General features: G+C 47.5%; 1 protein-coding gene across 6 annotated transcripts in view; it reads left to right on the plus strand.

The window, feature by feature from the left end:
• The window catches only part of Slc13a5 (solute carrier family 13 member 5), a 41,958-nt gene that overhangs the window by 17,374 nt on the left and 5,189 nt on the right, over nucleotides 1-19,395 (plus strand). For 2 of the 6 annotated variants that reach the window (XM_023723323.1, XM_004638305.3), the window contains 10 exons: nucleotides 1,438-1,566; nucleotides 1,844-1,980; nucleotides 3,419-3,606; nucleotides 4,884-5,052; nucleotides 6,348-6,470; nucleotides 10,673-10,888; nucleotides 11,902-12,002; nucleotides 12,879-12,997; nucleotides 15,186-15,347; nucleotides 18,139-18,276. In XM_023723323.1, the coding sequence (XP_023579091.1) occupies nucleotides 1,438-1,566; nucleotides 1,844-1,980; nucleotides 3,419-3,606; nucleotides 4,884-5,052; nucleotides 6,348-6,470; nucleotides 10,673-10,888; nucleotides 11,902-12,002; nucleotides 12,879-12,997; nucleotides 15,186-15,347; nucleotides 18,139-18,276 (1,482 nt within the window). Of the gene's footprint in view, nucleotides 1-1,437; nucleotides 1,567-1,843; nucleotides 1,981-3,418; nucleotides 3,607-4,883; nucleotides 5,053-6,347; nucleotides 6,471-10,672; nucleotides 10,889-11,901; nucleotides 12,003-12,878; nucleotides 12,998-15,185; nucleotides 15,348-16,110; nucleotides 16,217-18,138; nucleotides 18,277-19,206; nucleotides 19,293-19,395 lie in introns of those variants that run through there. The other 4 variants (XM_023723324.1, XM_023723326.1, XM_023723325.1 and 1 more) reach the window with 4 other exon arrangements.

Here is a 19,395-nt window from a genome sequence, read left to right on the forward strand (position 1 = left end):
TTCACTTTCCTCTTTGGCCCCATAATCTCCTTGATCAGAAAATTTGGGACACAAATGAGTTACATGTCGTTACAGTACAAGTTCTCATATGTCCTGAGTCTTAATTGACCTTGGAAGGCTAGGGCCAAAATGTTGGCTTTCCTTGTGGCCCTCCTTTTTAATAATTGGGTTTTAACAAGATGAAAGTAATAGTGGGAAGGAGGCCAATGAATGAGGAAACAGAAGCACAGGTCTTCCTGACTGAGTTAATTGGAGGGGACTGGAATGAGGATGAGGACAGAGCTGGATAATTTATAAAGATTGTAGGAAGAGTGCAGGGAAGTTTGTATTCCCACTCATATTTTGAAAAATGATGAGACTGAGGCCAAGGTGTTCAATGATTTTCCCCAGATCCTACAGCAAGGGAGAGGCAGGAAGCAAGTGCTTGCACGGCACCCAGCCTTATCTTGCTCCAGAGCTAAGATCCCACTGGCTAAGTGACTAAAGGATGTGATTAGGTAACCCATGCAAACCTCAATGCCAAAAAAAAAAAAAAAAAAAAAAAAAAAAAAAAAAGCTGTGGCATCTGAAAGGGAGAGACATCAAAGCATTAAGCACCATCATTTTAACAGTACTAAGACAAAAACAAAAAACCTGAGAAACCATGCTGGTGATTCTCAGGATGAGCTGGTTTCCAGGTGCATTTCTGGGAGCAGGGAGACTTGGAGTAATCCTGGGAGAAAGAAGTGAAGATCAGGTATTGGGAACTGAAGGATGCATCAGGGGTCCTCCTCAGGGGAGACTTTAAATAAGTGAACCAATAAAGCAGAGTGGCCACAGAGGACAGAGGAGACTGCATGCATCTGGCTATGGAAGGACAAAGATGTGAAGTGGCCCATCAAACTTATGTGGAAGATTTGCACTTTGGAAGATGATCAGTATGAAGCTTGTGTAGCAATATGAAGAGATAAGTCACTGTAACAGGCTGTTGAGAAAAGGAAGTAAGGGGGAAGGAGAATGTGGAGAGAACCACACTTAATTGGCTCATGGAGAAGATTACACTGCTCCATAAAATTATGTTGTGTAGTTCTCAGAGCAGGCCATTCAAGTGGCATTTTCGTGTCTTTTCCCCCTTTTTCCTTTTCTTCCCCTGCCCTCCCTCCTTCTTTCTCCTTCATCCCCCTCCTTCTTCCTTTTCTTCCTAATTTCATTCTTTTCGAGAAGTGACCAATGCAAAGTTTGAGAAGATGAGTGAACACATGTGGAAAGAGGCAGGGATGGCCGGGAGGGGTACAGTAGTCTTCGGACAGCAGATTCTTTCTCCCTGCTGGCCTGAACGTGGGGAGCTGTATTGGCTGGGGACACAGACTCCCTCTGATGTGAATCCCTGCCAGCATCTTCTGACGATTTGAGGACAGGGCAGGTGTGGCCTGCACGGACTCAGGGGTGTCTCTTCAGTTTGTCAGGTGTGCCTACGTCATCATCATCATGGCCATTTACTGGTGTACGGATGTCATCCCGGTGGCTGTCACCTCCCTCATGCCTGTTTTACTCTTTCCACTCTTTCAGATAATGGACTCCAAAGAGGTGAGCAGACACAGGGTCCCTGGTGACTTCCTGGTTCTGTCATAGACTCCTTCCTTTTCCAAGCCCCTTTCAGAGTTGTCTAGACCTGGGGGCAATCAGACGTTATCCCCTCTCCCCCAGAGATTGCCCCATGAATGGAGACAGACAGCTCCAAGCTGACCCTGACATCAGCATCTGGTCTGTTAGCTTGTCTCTGGGAACTTGGGTGGCTCTAGGCCCAAGCATCATGTGGCCAGGAGAAGGGGTGCCCTGACATGTCCTCCACACTGCCCTCCAGGTTTGTGTGCAGTACATGAAGGACACCAACATGCTGTTCCTGGGCAGCCTCATCGTGGCGGTGGCTGTGGAGCGCTGGAACCTGCACAAGAGGATCGCGCTGCGCACGCTGCTTTGGGTGGGAGCCAAGCCCGCGCGGTAATTACACCTCTCTTTCTGGCTATGTGGTCTGCGTGAGCTCCAGGGCTGGGGAGAGCAGTGTGGTACACACCAGCTATTCTCCAGGGGTGAGGGTGGGCTGGCTATGGCTTCCCTGGATGTGTCAGGCTGGTCCCTGGGTGGAGCATGTTTCAATCTTAGTTGGAAACCAATACCCAGATGGTGGCAGCAGGTGGTGAGGAAGCTGGTCAGCAGGGGCCTGACATGGTGGGGTGGGGGGCTCCCCGGGAGTGCAGCTGCAGAGTTCCACAGGGAACAGCGGGATGGAGTCTGGATTAAGCCATGCCTGGTTTGCAAGTAAAGCTTGGAGTCATCTTTAATTTCATGGGTTTATGAGCTCAGTCTGTGTGGACAGAAGCTTGAACCTTATGCAGAGCACCCCCAGGCTCTCCTCGGGGCCTTCCCTCAGGCAAACTGGCAGCCCTGAAGGAGAACCTGAGCGCAGAAGGGTCTGGAGACCCAGAGCAGCTAAATTGTACCCTGCTGCCCTCCCTGAGGGCCTTCTGCTTCCGACCTCATCACACGGGAGGTGTAAAGCCCTGAAGAAGAAGCAGGCCCTGCCCTACTCTCAAGCCTCAGAACACAGCAGGCCTGGACACTGATCCTCTGGACCCTACCCAATGGGGAGTACTGGGGGAAAACAGGGAAGGGCATGGCCTGCCCTACCAGGCAGGCACTCAAGGAGGCCACAAAGGAGGAATGATGTCTGAGAGGGTGTTGAAGAACCGTGAGGGGGCTTCCTAGGTAGACCGCTGAGTGAGAGCTGCAGTAAAAGATGATGGGTTATAAGCGAAGGGAATGTGTTTTCTGAAGAGTTCAATTTGGTCCATGGCAAAGTATGGTGTGTGTGGGCTTGGGGTGGCCACAGGAAGGCCACACTTCCCTGAGCTCGCCGTACCCTCGCAGGCTGCCTGCATAACCCTTCGAAACTTCCGAAAGGAGAGATGTCTAGGATGGGGAGGCTTTTCTAGGTGCAAGTAGGAAACTGGGGCTGCCTGCACACACCCAAATCATCCTTGGAACATGCCATCCATATTGAGCCAGCGGTCTGGTTGTCTACACTTCTCTTGCTAGACAGAAACTCCTTAGAATCAAAGCTAGAACTGCTTGAAAGGAACTATTGTCATTCTCCTATTATCTTGTTTTGAATTTTTTTTTTCATATTTTTTCTCTTTACAATTAAAAAACAAAGATCCAGGGCTGGGTCTGGGGTGTCAGGTTTTGTCAATAATGTGCGTGAGGCGGGTGCAGGAGGTAGAAAGGAAAGAGGGAAGCAGGGAACGAGGTGGGGCACTCACACTGGAGTCCCTCTTGGAACCCTCAGTTTTGCTTGGCTGGCAAGGGGTGGCCCCTGGGAGACATGGATCCAGGGGACATGGGGCACCCCATGACTTTCCTCCCTGTGCCTTTTCTGCAGGCTGATGCTGGGCTTCATGGTGGTCACAGCCTTCCTGTCCATGTGGATCAGCAACACGGCCACCACGGCCATGATGGTGCCCATTGTAGAGGCTGTGCTGCAGCAGATGGAAGCCACAAATGTATCCTCTGAGGCCAGCCTGAGGGTACTGGAGCTGGTGGACAAGGGCAAGGCTGGACAGTTGCCGGGTGAGCCGCTGGCCAGGGCACTCTAGGGGACACAGTGGCGCCTTCCCTCGGTTGCCAAACGTTCCCTCTCTTCCTCTCTATTTCCTATAGATTCCTTTAAAATATGAATAGAGAAAGCAACTTAGGAAATACTGTTCTCATAAGTTTTAGGAGTGTGACTGTTGTCAAAATAGTTGGATCCTTTAGAGCCAGACATAGTAGTGACATCTGTAATCCCAAAATGCTCAGAAGCTGAGGCAGGAGTTTTGCAAATTTGAGCCCAGTTTGAGCAATATATTGACTTAGCAAGACACCATCTCAAAATAAACTATAAACAATGGGCTGGGGAAATAGCTTAGTGCAAAAGCCCTGGGTTCAAAACCCCATACTGTTCAAAAAAGTCCTTTAGTAGAGCTTAGAATGTTGCATTTCCATTAGTAAGAGCTTATGGAAAGATTCTACTCTGAGCTCCTGAGAATCACAAAAATCAGCTAAGCACTTATTGGATTATTCATCAGGGCATCTTTCAAATACCCGCTGGGTGCCCCTTACCTCTTGCTCCTCCTATGGTCTTCATGGAGGCCTTTACTGACCTTGAGCAGATTGAATTCCTCTCTACCGCTCCCACAGGTCTTGGGGTTGGTGTGCTATCAATGTTTGCTCCCTGCTAAAAGCAAACAGAGAGCCCAGGGAACATAGGTAGTATCCATCTGGTTTGCCTTTTGCCTGTTCCCTACCAATCCCCAGGACCTTACATGGGGGAACTCAGGACCCATGGCTGATAGCTTGATTGCCAGACCCTATGTGAGGTCTGCGATTGCAGAGCTGACCAGGAGCACATCAGCTTCTGACTCATGGACCCCAGTGGGGTGGCATTAATGGGCCCCTCACAAGGATTTTCTGCCCAGCAGAGGCCACAGGGGTGGGTGCCATAAACTGGATACTTCAGAAGCCTGGGAATGGGAGAAATTTTGCTAGAAGAGGCATCTGAGGTCGATTTGGACAGTAGGGAACAGTCTGAGCAACAGCAAGGGGTCAGGACAGAGGCAACATGGATATTGTCTGAAATTGCTGAGTTTGGCAGGAGCGTGGAGGAGCCCTAGGGAAGCCATGGAAAGTGACCTTGGGCAGACATATGGAGCCTGATTATGATGTTGGCTGGAGGCCAGGGAATGCACATGGAAGCACCTGACAGGGTAGGGATGTCCCTGTCCTCAGGTTAGCAGCAGGACCAGGAGGTGAGGTTTGCTGGGCAGCCCCCATGACTGGTTCAGCTAACAATGCTGTGCCCACCACAGAGAACCAAGTGAGTTTTGAAGACCCCACCATGGAGAAGCAGGAGGACCGGGTCAGGAAGAACATGTGCAAGGCTATGAACCTGTGCGTGTGCTATGCAGCCAGCATTGGGGGCACAGCCACCCTGACTGGGACAGGACCCAACGTGGTGCTCCTGGGCCAGATGAATGAGTGAGTCACTGGCTGTACTTTCAAAGAACACCAGAGCGGGCCCCTTTCAGGCTGGAGAGACCTACTTGCCTTTCTCTCCTCTTCTGTTGGGTGCTGGAGTGGGGAGCCCAGCAGGGGTGGCTTGTACCCCACCCAGCCTCTGTGTCTCAGCACCCCTGCTCCATTCAGAAGCATTTAAAGGGATGAGGGAATGTAGATTCAGTAGGGAGTGGACAATATAGCATAGATACCTGGGTTAGAATTTGTAGAAAATCAACATCCCTACAAGAACCCTTGAGTTAATGTAGTTTCCTCTGTAAGGTACCAGGCAGGCCCCGAAGGCACTTTGGAATTTTCCAGCCTTGGGCACAAAGGGACCCTGGCCATGGGGATCCTATATCTGTGCCTGGCCCTGTGCTGGGTGGGTCTGGGATCATGAAAGTGGGAGAAGCCTTGGCCTGCCATGAAGTTCTCAGGGTCCTGGAGGATGTCAAATGTCGGGGAGCACCAGGCTGAGCTGGTAGTGAGTGTGCTGTGGTGTGTACAAACTGTAGTGGTTAGGGCAAAAGGTGGCACAGACTAGAGCTGTAAACAGGGGTCAGGAGGGCAGCTGGCCAATGTGCTGGGAAGCAGAAAGAACAGGCCTGCAGTCAGCAGGACAGAAATTCAAGGTTCAACAGCCAGACTGCTTAGATCCTGGGAGTGTCTCTGTAATGACCTCTTTAGGGTTCTCTCTTAAATTCTTCTAGAGAAATCAGCCTGTCTGGTCTGAGTATGGAACATTGTGTGTCTGTTTGGACATCTTTGGGGTAAAGCTGGTAGCCCCTGGGATAACAGGGGACTGGGCTGGGAAGTGGTGCCTAGGGAACACCTTTCAGTAACATCCTGAGATACTGTTGAGCTTTTCTTCCCTAGGGAGGCCCTTCCTTTGCAAAACCCACATGGGGAGAGCCCTAAGGCACCTGTGGATCCCCTGAAGCTGTTGGCCAAGTTATGTGTGCATGTGCACAAGACTGTATTTCTCTAGAGAGATGGACAATAAGTTTTGTGAGATTTTCAGCAGGGACTGGATTCACAGAAGGGCCGATTGGTCATTCCTCAGCCTCATCCTGTAACATGGCCATGTTCTGGGCCTACACTTGACTAGAGGGTAATGTGGGCAATGGAACTTGGGTAGCTGGGTCCTGGGAGTAGCAGCCTCCACCTGCGCCCTCCTCTCAGTGTCCAGCAGGCGTTCAGCCTCCAGCCCCAGGGCCCACACTGCTTCCTGCAGCTCAACTTTGGCTTGAGGTACAGGCTGGTGCCTTTCCTTTCAGGCTGTTTCCTGACAGTAAGGATCTGGTGAACTTTGCTTCCTGGTTTGGATTTGCATTCCCCAACATGCTGCTGATGCTCTTCCTCTCCTGGCTGTGGCTCCAGTGCATTTATATGAGATTCAAGTAAGTTTGAACAGTTCCCAGATTACCCTCTGATCATGCCACACCCTTTCATAGAACCCTCAGCCTCCAGCCAATGAATGTCTTCATTTGAGGGAATTCCCCACTCCTGCCACCCCAGGCTGCACACTGTGTCTTTGCATGCCTTGTTCCTTCTGTCTGGGTGACTATTTCCAACCTTCCAACCTGCCCTACTCCCCAGTCTGTTCAAATGCTGCTTTCTTGGTTACTCCTTCCTTCATCCCTACTCAGAAGAACTTGCTTCCCACTTGGAGCTGTCCCAGATATGTTATAGCTCTAGGGCTATGCACCATGGCTCCCAACCCAGGGAGAAAGAGCAAGCACTCAGATAGAAACCTGTCCCCAGGTGCCCAGTCAGCACTGGTGGACAAACTGCCACTGGGTTGCGTGGGTCTAGTAGGCCAGGTCACAGCAGCCTTCTGATATTGTCCAAATCAATCCAAAGCAGGAGCTTTGCTGAATGCTCGCAGTGTTCCCAGAAGTGTTCTGTCCTAGAAAGTTTACCCTCCTCTTCCCAGCACACGGTCAAGTTGAGACAGACTCACCCTTGACAGCAGCCAGACTTTGGACAGAAACCATGACGTGTGGCTAACGAAGCTTTTTTAAATGTTGTTATTTTAAAAGACACAAATGTGTACGTGGCACAAAGGTGGAAAAGACTGCGTGAGCAGCTAACTGCGTCTGTGCTGGGCCTCACTTCCCAGGGAGCTTGTGCCGAGTAGAAGCAGTGGGGTAAAGGAAAAATGCCCGTGGAAAGCTGGGATTTAAAGGGGAAAATGGTGTGCTCCCCTGTGTTCTTTGGAAGAGGAGGAGGAACTGTTTTGAAAATTGTTTTTAAAAATCCCTGGACACATTCAAGATAGAATAATGATTAATAGTAGAGGCAACACCCCCATGCTGCACACTGGCCTCTTGTCCGCTGCCCTCCTTTCTGTCTCACTCCTGTTGAGAGGGCAGCCGCTTCCCTCCTCGCTGCCTGGCACAACTTGGCTCTGATCACAGCTCTGTTCACGCTGCTTCTCAAATCTGTGCCAGCTCTGCACCAAGGATCTGCTCATTTACACCTGTCTTCCCAGCCAATCTGTTAGGAGATGGCCCCAAACCTACTGCAGGTGGGCATCTGTGTCCCCTCATGGGGCAATGGAAAGCACAAGGCCCAACATGCGTTGATGCCTGATACACCAGACACTATTTTAATGCTCTATATTTGTGAATCTCATTAATCTTCACAACAGTACCTATGATGTAGGTACTATTATTAGCAGTGCCAGTTTACAGGTGAAGCAGCAGAGGCCTGGAGAGGCTAGATGGCCTATGCAGTTTGGTATGGCATGGGAGCCCAGGCCTGAGATTGGCATGCAGGCAGATCTCCTGCAGAGCCTGTGCTTTCCAGCCACAATCCTACATTCCCTCCTGGGGAGGCCAAGGGTTGCTGACCTGGCCAGCTCCAGGGGCCAAGCATACCAGGTATCGTGAGCACTAACTGTGGCCTGGCAGCTTCTGTAAGGCTTCAAGGCCACGTAGGAAGAGGGAGCTGGCCTAGCATCAAGACCACAAGGGCACTATCAGCCTGCCATCTAACAATGAGGTGGATACCATGTCCTTGAAAGCCCAGCCAAGAACTTAAAGTTGTGGTTCCACAGCCTGGTACAGCCTCCATCTGGGCCCCTGGACCAGCAGAGCCTACAGGGCGGATAGTGTGCTGCTCTACGAAGGGCAGAACCTGCTGGTGGTGGAGGAGAAGAGCTGTTGTGCAGCATTCCCCACTTCTTAACATGGTGCTCTGGCTTGAACATGGAGTAGGCACTGGGTCGCAGGTAGCCCAGGCTCAGGTCTGAATCTGGGAGGCAGAGGACAGATTACTGCATGCAGGATGATAGCAGCCCTGCAGCATTCCACGACCTGGGGATGCCTGTCCACCTCTATGTCCTCCTGGATCACATTACCTAAGGCCAAAGAGTGCATGTCTCAGTCAAAGGAAGACCTAACCTCTTTTCTGTCTGTCTTTTTCTTAAATTTTTCACCTGAAGAGTCATGGAGAAAAATATCAAAGGCTTGACATCTAGTTTAATTCAGAAAAACTCTTGCTCCATTTATGGGCAACCTGATAGGTTATATTCACTCAGGACTGCCATGGACACTACCCCCCCAGGACTACTAAGAATGACATGGGACATTCCTGCTGGATTACACCTGTCACAACTGGGTTAGCCACCAGAAAGATGGATGAATGTCCTTATGAGTATTCTTCCTAACCCCTCCCTAGTATGGCAGAGACTCATGGGGCCTCAAAGACCCCTTTTCTTCTTGGCTTCAAAGTCTATTCAGTCCATGCTGCTTCATGATGAAGGCCATTCTTCAGGGAGATGTTGAACCCCAACTCCAGGGCTCCCACAGGCCAACTAGACCTTGTATCTTAATCAACCCAGCATTCACCAGGTGAAATGCACACAGACACGAGAGTGCAACTGCTTCGCATAAGAGGATGAGATGTGGTGGCACCACTGTGGGGAACTGCATCAGAAGCCTGAACAGTCCATACAGCCTCAGCATTTGTGTGGCATTGGGGACATGTTGTCAGGACCATTCAGACTCAGGCTTCTTACTGCCTGTCTCATGCTAGGTAATGAGAAATAATCCCGGAAATCTTTGGCTTATGGCACAGCCTTCTTATAAGATGACATTGGTATCAGGTCCATGGTTGGAAGAACACAGATGATAGAGGCAATGATGGCAGAGAGGCCCCCTCCCCTGAGAGCAGAGTCATCCCCTGCCCAGTGATCTCATGACACAAGGCCTTGCCCCAGACCTTGCTGGAGGCCTGGCCAGCTGTGCAGACCTGAGGTCCTGTCTTTGCTATTTCTTTCCTGACCTCTGAGCTCCCAGGAGGCCATGTCCCAGTGTCCTAGTGTCCCTCTGCCATAGACCACATTATCTCCACTAGAATGGCTCTCATGTTCTCAAAGGCAATTTGACATCCAGCCCTAGTGGGTTTGTTTTGCTTGTTTGTTTGTTTGTTTGTTTGTTTATGTTAAGGAAGGGTCTACAGGGTATTCAGGGTCTCACTACTAGCTCGGACTCGTAGTGACTCTCCTGTTTCAGCCTCCCAAGAGCTGGGATTATAGGCACATGCCACCACACCCAGTCTCAATTGCTGTCTCAGCGCACCCCCGAGGGTGGGGCCGGAACAGCAGGCCTGAGGATTGAACCCCTGGCCCATGTGCCTGCTTGCAGGCACTTTAATCTGCTCAGCTATTTGGCTGGCCCCAGCCCTGATGTTTGGAACCATTATGTATTCCATCCACTCCATCTGTCCTGTGAATTTTACCGTAGGAAGACTTGCAAGGAAGACTCTTCAGGGACAATGCTCTTGGCCTTGTCCACCTGCTCAGACCAACAGTGGGCAGAATTATAAGTGGAATCCTCAGAGGACACCCTGGGGTCTACTGTGCATCAGTAGTTCCAGTTACCTCTCCCCATAGTTAAGTTACCTTCTATGACTCCACCACAAGCTTCCTCCTCTTTGCCCACTCAGGCCAACACCATCATGAGGGGAGGTCCTACATGGCACTTTAGCTGGGTCCATCCACCCATGGGTCACACTAGGAGGTCCATCCAAGGACATAGACTGAGCTAGCCTCCTTCCTGCCCTGGTTACCAGGAACCTCCCAGGTAGCCCTTGCTAGTGACAGCTTCACTTTGCTGATTTCTGTATACTATCCTCTTTTTTTTTTTTTTTTTTTTGGTGGAACTGGGGATTGAACTCAGGCCCTTGTGCAAGCACTTATTCTACTGAGCTATCTTCCCAGCCCTTGTATTTGATCCTCTTGTTCTGCTCAGTTTCTCATCTTCCTGGCCACTCTCTCCTTTTCAGCAGCAACTACCTCTGAGACCTGGTTGAGACCCACCACCTCTCCTTTAACATTGCAGGCCTCCTTTGGGCAAATAACCTGAAGCTCTGGAGCCATCCCTGGGGAATGCTCTGGGCATTCATTTATCTACCTCTTCACAAACTTTCCCCATGATGTCCTAGGAGGGAAGGAGGCAGATAAAAGACATAGAAATAAATAGGGAGGAAGAAACTTGCTCCAGGACCTGCAGCAGCTGGGATATTTGGCTTCTGTGTCACCTACGCCTAAGTCAACCCATCTGTCCTACCATTCTCTCATCTTTGCCTTCTCCAGTTTTAAGAAATCCTGCGGTTGTGGGATACGCAACAGGAATAAGGAGAAGGCTGCCTATGAAGTGCTACAAGCAGAGTACAGGAAGCTGGGCCCCTTGTCCTTCGCTGAGGTCAACGTCCTAGTCTGCTTCCTCTTGTTGATCGGCCTGTGGTTCTCCCGTGACCCTGGCTTCATGCCAGGCTGGGTGTCCATTGCCTGGAAGGAGGATAAGAAAATGTAAGTGTTTGTTTGGCAGAAGCGCCTGCTTCATTATCGTGGTGCCTGGATGCTGCTCTTCTCTGGTACAGCTGGCAAGAGGAAGGTGTGGGGTTGGGCCCTTTGTTCTGAAACTGGATTTTAGAAAGCACTTTGTTGGTTTCATAACTTATTTTCCTTCCTGACCAATATTTATGGTGAGACCACAAAAGCGCTTGTTTTTGTAGCACCCTCTGCAGAAATGCATGGTCAAATAGGGTTTGGCCCAAGCCCTGATACAGACAGTTTATTGGGCTAGGACCTGGTCATCTAGAATCCTGCTTCCAAATCTCTACACTGCCATCTTCCTTTTTGATCTTTCCTTAGATCCCTCTCAAGATATACATCCCAAGGTTTAGAAGCTGCTTAGGTAGAAACTTGGCAAAAAGGAGTCTCTCTAATAGCCCTGATGTTTCCAGCATAGAAGAAAGGTAGAAAAACAAACTTGTATATCCCAGAAATGGGAGGAGATTCAGGCAGGTAGATGCTGCCTGCAACTGGCCATTCCATTTTGATCAGCACCAAAGTCCTCGAGGTCACCCTGATAAGCCCAGGATATTAAAGAACCTAGAGAAGAAGTCACAAAGCTCACCCATGAAGCAGTGCAGGGTGACAGAGGCAAGTGAGCCACTGAGAGTCATCGAAAGCTGGTGGTCAAGAATGGGGGCATAAAAAAAAATGGGGCTGGGGAGATGGCTCAGTAGAATAAGCACTTCCCTGGCAAGTGCAAGGGCCTGAGTTCTATCCCCAGTTCTGCCAAAAAGAAAAAAAGAAAAAAGAAAAAAGAATGGGGACATCTTGATTTCTACCCAGGGTCAGTCTCCCACACTATCCTGAACTTGGCTTTGAGGCTCCAGTATTCATACCCAGTGAGTCTGTTTCTCCATACAGAAGCTTTGAGACACAGAACTGGCCACGTTAGGTTGGGGTTTGTGCATGGCTGTCACTGCAGCAGCCAAGCTGGGCTAAACTCCTGCATGCTCCTTCCTGCCTAGGTATGCCACTGATGCCACTGTGGCCATCTTTGTGGCCATCTTGCTATTCATTGTACCTTCACAGAAGCCCAAGTTCAACTTTGGCAGCCAGACTGAGGAAGGTAAGGCTCCTGTGCCAGCCTTCCTATCATCTGTATTGGGGCTTCAGGGCAGCAAATGATCTCCATGGGACGGGCCCTGGGCCTATGGGAGGAGAACATCCCATCCCCCAAGAAGCCTGACCACATTACAAAAGCAGGGGGAGATGGGGATTTCTGAGCCAATAGTGGTATTATTTAGAGCAAAACCTCTTCTCTTGCTTTTTAAACATGTGAGAGCTTATTCATATTATAATAGGGGCGGAAAGTGTGTTTCAAATTTCCCATTACAGCATCAGTACCTTTTGGTTATTGTTTTCTCTCTTCTTCCCTGTGTTGTTAATAAGCATATATATATATATATATATATATATATATATATATATATATAATTAAAACATACAGTTTGAACATTATATCTTTATTGTTTGGGGTTTTTGGTTTTGCATGAGACTACAATTTTTTTTAACTATTCTCCAATAAAGCATTATATTAGAGAGGCTATAACCATTCTCCTGCTCTTGGACATTTTCCCTGTTTGAATTTGTCATCATTGTAAATGAATGTTTTCTCACATGTAGCATTTTCTTCAAGGATGTTTCTTCTTTAGGATAAATTTTAGTAATGTTATTACTGAGGTAAAATAATATTATAAATGTCCTAATAGTTTTTTAAATGCATGCATTTCAAAAAGATTGTTCCAGTTTATAATACCATCAGCAGAACGATTTACCAAATCCTCCTCAGCAATGAATATACAACAATTATTGTAAATTTTAGCTAATTTATATGTTTCAGCTGGTACCTCATTATCCTTAGTGGCTTTATTCCCCTTGATTTTGTGTACTTTGTTTTCTAATGCTGCTCTGGGTTGAGTGTGTGTTTGCTTTTTCTTGTCAGAAATGAAAACTCCATTTTATCCCCCGGCACTGCTGGATTGGAAGGTGACGCAGGAAAAAGTGCCCTGGGGCATTGTGCTGCTCCTCGGGGGTGGATTTGCCCTGGCTAAAGGATGTGAGGTAACTTCTCTTAGGGCCCTCTGACTCCAGCAAGAGGGTGGCTGAGCTACCATGTTCCTCTACTTCTCTGTCTGTAGGCTTGGATTTCTGTGTCTTTCTCCTCACAGAACTGTACATTCTTTGGGGTCAGACACTCATCACTTGTACAACTAATACTGTCTGGAAGGGAGAAAGCATTCTCTCTCTCTCTCTCTCTCTCTCTCTCTCTCTCTCTCTCTCTCTCTCTCTCTCTCTGGTACTGGGCATCAAACTCAGGACCTTGTGCTTGACAGGCAGGTGCTTATGCCACTGAGCTAAGAAAGCATTCCTGAATGGCTGCAGAAATGAGTAGATAAGTGAGTCTGGATAGGCAAGAGAGAGGAAGAGGTTGCTGTCAGGGCTCTTTGGGGTCTAGTAATAATGCTCTCTACTTTGATTTATTCTAGGGAGATCTTCCTTTCAAGATCTCATAAATATTTTCACCATTTCCTTTAGTCCTTCTGCTTCTGGAATGCTCAATTAACAGGGTTTTTAATTTAGAATGTTTTTTCTAACTAAGTCTATAACAGAAATAGGGGAGACACACAGCCTTTAAGGAAAATACCCCCAAGTATAACTTTCTCTACCTCCTTAATTTTTTTCCTGGGAAAAAACTAGCCAGAGGGACAGATGGGCTAGCTTGGTACTGCAATATCCATCCATCTATTCATCCATCCATCCATCCATCCATCCAACCATTCATCCATCCTCTACGCATCCAGGGATGGACTATAACAGATGTGGTCCATCTTGTGCTTGCTATTTCTTCAACATCTAGGACATAGCCTGGTGTATAGTGCAGATATATATACAGAGATATAGATATATAGATATAGATATAGATATAGATATATAGATATATATATCCACTATTTTTTTTCAGTGCTGAGGATCAAGCCCAGGGCCTCATGCATGCTAGGCAAGTGCTCTTTTGCTAAGCTACATCTCCAGTCCAATTCATATTTTTTGGAAGAACAAATTCATATTCATCCTTTCACCTTTTCTTTTCTCCATCTATCATTTTCTCTGAATACATGTATCTATTACGTCCCTAGTGTTGGTCTAGGCACAGAGATTATAGAGGGTGTAGAAACATAGTCCTCATTTTTGAGGACCTGATAGCCTAGGGAGGGTGTATACCTGGAAAAGTATTTCAGGAAGAAGGAAAAAGAAGTGTGAAGTGTCTAGCTGAAGAGCAGACAAGTGTGGGAAGGCCAGCAGATTCCATTTCCCTGAGGGCCTTGGGTTTAGGATGGAGAACACAGACTTGATTCTGAAGGTGGTACAGAACCACCAAGGGGCAAAGACCAGGGAGGGGGTGACTTAGTGAGATTTGCATTGATAAATATCCCTCTGCTATCTGATATGGAGTTCTGGGGAAGGTAGAGATTAGAACAGAAGCATCTTTGTAATCTTCTCCTAACTCGGCCTCTGAAGTTAGACCCCATGGGGACATTCTCTCCTTAAGCTCGCCCTGCTCTAAATTGGCTTCTAAGACACTACTTTCTCAGGCTTTTCTTCTGATTCTATTTCTGCTCAGCCTTTTCTGCTGATCATTCCTGTTTCCCCTAAAATACTGATGTCCCAGAAGACTCTGTCCTTGACCCTTTGTTGATTTACTTTTCATTCTCTCCTTGGACAATCTTTCTCAGTCCAAAGACCAAATCTAAATCCCCAGTGTCTGGCCCAAATCATTTCTCTGAGCTTTGAGAGCCATGGAGGACCAAGAAGAAGAAGTAGATGTGAGATATTCTGGGTGACTTGGCAACCGATTGGAAGTAAGAAATGAGGATGACAGACTCCCCTGTGGGACTCCCAGAACCCTGGGTTGGATAGCTGTAGACAGCTAGGGAGCCCTGAGGAGAAGCAGACTTTGGGCTAAAGAGAAGGAATCCTGGTGGAATGTGTGTTGAGTCTGGTATGCGAATGGGCCATCTGGGTGGAAATTTCTAGAAGGCATATTCATATCGATCTAGATATCCAGATAGATTTACTGGGCTAGCAATCAAGCATTAAGAGATGGCAAGTGGAGGATATAGATCAAAACTATGGAGTGATTCATATCATTTATGAAATATCTGCAAGACAGAAAATTGGGAGTAGAGGGTGGACTGAGCTCCCCACCCTAGCCCCTCTGCCCTGAACTGATTGCCTTTCCTGTTCTTCTCAGGCCTCAGGGCTCTCTGAGTGGATGGGGAGGCAGATGCAGCCCTTGAGCAGTGTGTCCCCTGCAGCCATTACCTTGATCTTATCCTTGCTTATTGCTGTGTCCACTGAATGCACAAGCAATGTGGCCACCACCACCCTGTTTTTGCCCATCTTTGCCTCCATGGTAAGTACCTCTTTTCTGGGAGGGGGAGTCATTTCATAGGAAGCTGTCAACCTTAATCATATCCTGGATCCCTAGAGAGGGTATGAAATCAGGTGCCAGGCTTAGAGACCAGAGCCTGGCCCTGGCTCTGACATAAACTTGAGCACCCTTAACCACCTTGGTCCTGAGGCCCTTACTGTCATGTCTTTGTATAACCCCTTTTGTAAAGCAGCAAACAGACCAGGTGTTCAAATAGCATATAAACCTAACTAGATGATTTTGCAAGCTTGGGAGGCAAGGTTTGTGCCAAGGAGGAGAGACCAATGCTCTGAACATGCTGCACAAGGGCTGTAAGGCACTTCCAGGAACACCACTGACTTAGACCCACAGGAAGAGGCCTTGGAGGAGGTGGGGCTTTGGGTATGAGTGAGAGAGAGGTCATTTGGTGAAGGAGATGGAAGGCATGACTGAAGACTCCAGAAGGCTTACTTGGAGAGCCGAGGGATGAAGGACCAGTGTGAATCGAGCCAAAGAGGACACTAGTAGTAGAGAAGAAGGCCACTGAGTGTTAGCCACAGTGGCTTGTTCTATGGGCAGGCATGATTTTGAGTTGAGATTGAGAAGAAAACAGAGCAGATAGGAAAATGGACTGCCATCCTTTCTTCTGCCTCCTGCCATTCACTGGAAAGCAGTACTGACCTCAGGGTGGTATGGGAGGAACCCTGGGCTTAGACTCAGAGGACCTGAGTTCCCTACATTTGCCACCGAGTCCTTTTCCTCCTAGAGGTGCACTGAGGGTCCATAAGAGGAGGCCCATGAAAAGCCTCTGCAGACTGCATGGGAGCTTGGGAGAGGCTGTAATTATTTTGGGGCTGGGAGACTGACTCACAAAGGGCCTGAACAGAACACTCAAATTGGTAAATTTCCATCTGGTTACCCGGGCTTCCGCATGCATAAAGAGCAAACCTAAGTGGTTTGTCTGCCATTCCAAGTGAAGACGAAAGTGTTAAATATAGTAAGGTGGCTGTCTCTTCCTCACCTAAGCAGGCTATCCAGACAGAGGCCAGGGAAGAGAGGGAAGAGGAAGAGAAGAAAAGGAAGAGAAGGAGAGGGAGGAGGATGGGATGGTTAGGAGGAAGACTAGGGGAGGAGAAAGGAAGAGGGGACTTTTGGTGCTGGACATGTGGTAGGGATGATTCTTGTTCCTGAGCAAACGCTCAAGCATTGCCATCTCCAGCTCTTACCACGAACACCAATGACCCCAGTCAGACAAATGCAAGTCTTAATTCATAGAGGTAGCCAAGTCCTTTGAAAACAAGCTTTTTATAAACCCAGAAGCCCTGAGTAAGATTCCCCAGACATACCTCCATGGCCTCTCCTGCTCTTGCTTGGGAACCCTCTTGTAGGAAAGAGAAAGATATTGGTCATCCAGCAAGGTCCCAGAGGAAGGAGGAGTGCATATGCTGTGTGGTACCCAAAGCCAGGGGAAATGAGGACAGGGAGGGACCAGCAAGCAGCCTGGATCTGCCTGGGACCTCTCAGCCACTCCAAGGTTGCGTAAACCCGGTGCAGTCTGCTTGTACTCTTTTAACTCAGTAATTTCGCATCTGGGAGACTGTCTTAAGAAAATAATGCATACAAGTATAATTAGAATGATCTATAGAATAGAACAATTTATTTGAAATATACCTATAATGATATGGGTTGTGAAATAAATGAGCACATGTTTACATAATGTAACACCACCTGGGCACTAAAACTGGCTTTGGAGATTGTTTAATAATTCATTAATAAAATGAAAACATGTTCATGTTACTGTTGTTTCAAGCATAAAATATAATACATATACATGTCTTTAAATGTCTGATGATACAAAGAAGTATACAGACCTTATTCCTCTAGCTTTCTCCCTAGAAACAACTTGTTATTAAATTTTTAGACAATCTTTTTTGTTATATTACACACACACACACACACACAATTCTTTTCAAATAAGTGGGATCACTCTATGGATATATTATAAACCTTAATTTTTTTGTTTTGAATCCAAACATAGATGTTGGAGATATTTCCACATTAGCACACAAAGCCTATTTTTTCTTTACAGCTGCATACCATTCCATTGTTTATATATACCATAGTTTATTTAACCATCCTGTTATTGATGGCCACTATCTGTTACCTGTGCTTTGTTACACTGTTGTAGTGAGCGTCTTTGCATATATGTGTATGCCCTCATGTGCATGTATTTCTGTATAAGGATTCATTTTGACAGATATTATGAAATATATTATTCATTTATTTCTTTAACAACTGTCTAATGAGTGCTTAGTCTGTGCTGTTAGATGTAGCTGAATTATAAAATGCAGTATGAAAAGGGGGGATACCAAATTCTGGATACAAAACAATCCCAAATGTTAAAAACAGACATTTGTAGATGCATACATAAGTAAGAAGACATGTTCCTCTAGCGCCCGTGACTGGAGAGAAACACACATACCACCACAAGATTCAGTGCAGTGTAGGGGTCTGGCATGGTCTCTAGGCCATCGTAGGTGCCCAAGAAATATATATACATATTGGATAAACTGAGTGGATTCTGAAAGGCCCCTCAGGGGAGGTGTCCTCTCAGCGCAGGCATCAATATTTAGTATCCACCACAGAATTCATTGACAAAAGGCAGAAGAACCAGCAAAACAAAGGCATGGAGGTGGGAATTTATCCTAAGCCTTCAGACAATGCTTTACTGAGTTACGGCTCCGCGTTCTGTTTTGTGTTCTGTGCTGTGAGCTACGCTGCTGTTTTTCCCCAGTCTCGTTCCATCGGCCTCAATCCGCTGTACGTCATGCTCCCCTGTACGCTGAGTGCATCCTTTGCCTTCATGTTGCCCGTGGCCACCCCGCCTAACGCCATCGTGTTTGCCTACGGACACCTCAAAGTTTCTGACATGGTAACACAACTGCTTTTATTTACTCCTCTTAGACTCTGATGCTATTGGCATAAGGGATGCCCCATTAATGAATGATGTGTGAGCTTCATAGAATGGCATGTGACTTAGGAATGCCATGGAATGTCCAGAACTATACCTGTTACTTGCACCTATAATGGAGCTCTTCTTTTTTGAAATTATTTTAAACTCCATAGGCTGTTCTATCTCCACACTGGGAGTCAGAACCTCCCCGCTGGAGAAGCTGCGCAGACACCAGTGGCATCCCCATGGCCAAGGATGGACTTCGCAAACTAACAAGAACCTTGAAGACAGCTGGGAGGGATGAGGCTTAGATTGAGAGGAAATGCTAATGACAGTTGAGACACTTGTGGAGGTGTCTGAAGAGATAGGTGTATGTAAAGGGAAAGACTACTTTTCTGAGCAGATAAAGATGGAGGTAAATAGAGTCACTAGAAGAACTCTCCACAACAGGTTTGCCTTTATTGCTTCTAATGGAAGGACATCTTTGCATCTCTAGGTCAGGGATAAGCAAAGTGTATAGGTGAGAGAATCTGGAAATGAAAGTCCTTACGTTGGGCCAACCAGTTGTTACTATCACAGATACTCTCTCTGAGGCTCCCCAAAGAATTTTCACAGAGAGGGCAGAGGCCAAATCCCAGTTTTAAAAAGTCTACAAGATATTCAAGCAATGATTATTAGCATTAGGAAAGAAAGCAGAGTGGGTATTAGAAAGAACTAGAAGAGGGTCACAAAAGATGCTGCAATGTCTTTGTGGGACACTAAAGTCACAGGGGTAACCACTGGGTCTAGAGTCACATTGCAAGCTCTGCCATGATTTGCTTGAGTGGCTACTACCTGAGGTCACCTCCCTGAAGTTATTTTCTAATGCTTAAGTGGGCAGAGAGAACCTTTTTCCTGCCTCCCTCCCAGGGATACACTGAGCACCGATGACAATGGACACGAGTTTACTTTATCTGGGAATGGGGGTTCCAGAACATGGCCCAGGGACATCGATGTCCAGCAAACTGGCCCTTCATCCATCTCTCCAACTGTCCCCTTTGCCTTTGTTCTGATGAAGCAGCAAACCCCAGGGCGCTGACTCTGACCCTGTTTGTTTAT

This window comes from Octodon degus, unplaced genomic scaffold (assembly GCF_000260255.1).
Source record: "Octodon degus isolate 3935 unplaced genomic scaffold, OctDeg1.0 scaffold00098, whole genome shotgun sequence".
In the NCBI taxonomy this organism is placed as follows: Eukaryota; Metazoa; Chordata; class Mammalia; order Rodentia; family Octodontidae; genus Octodon; species Octodon degus.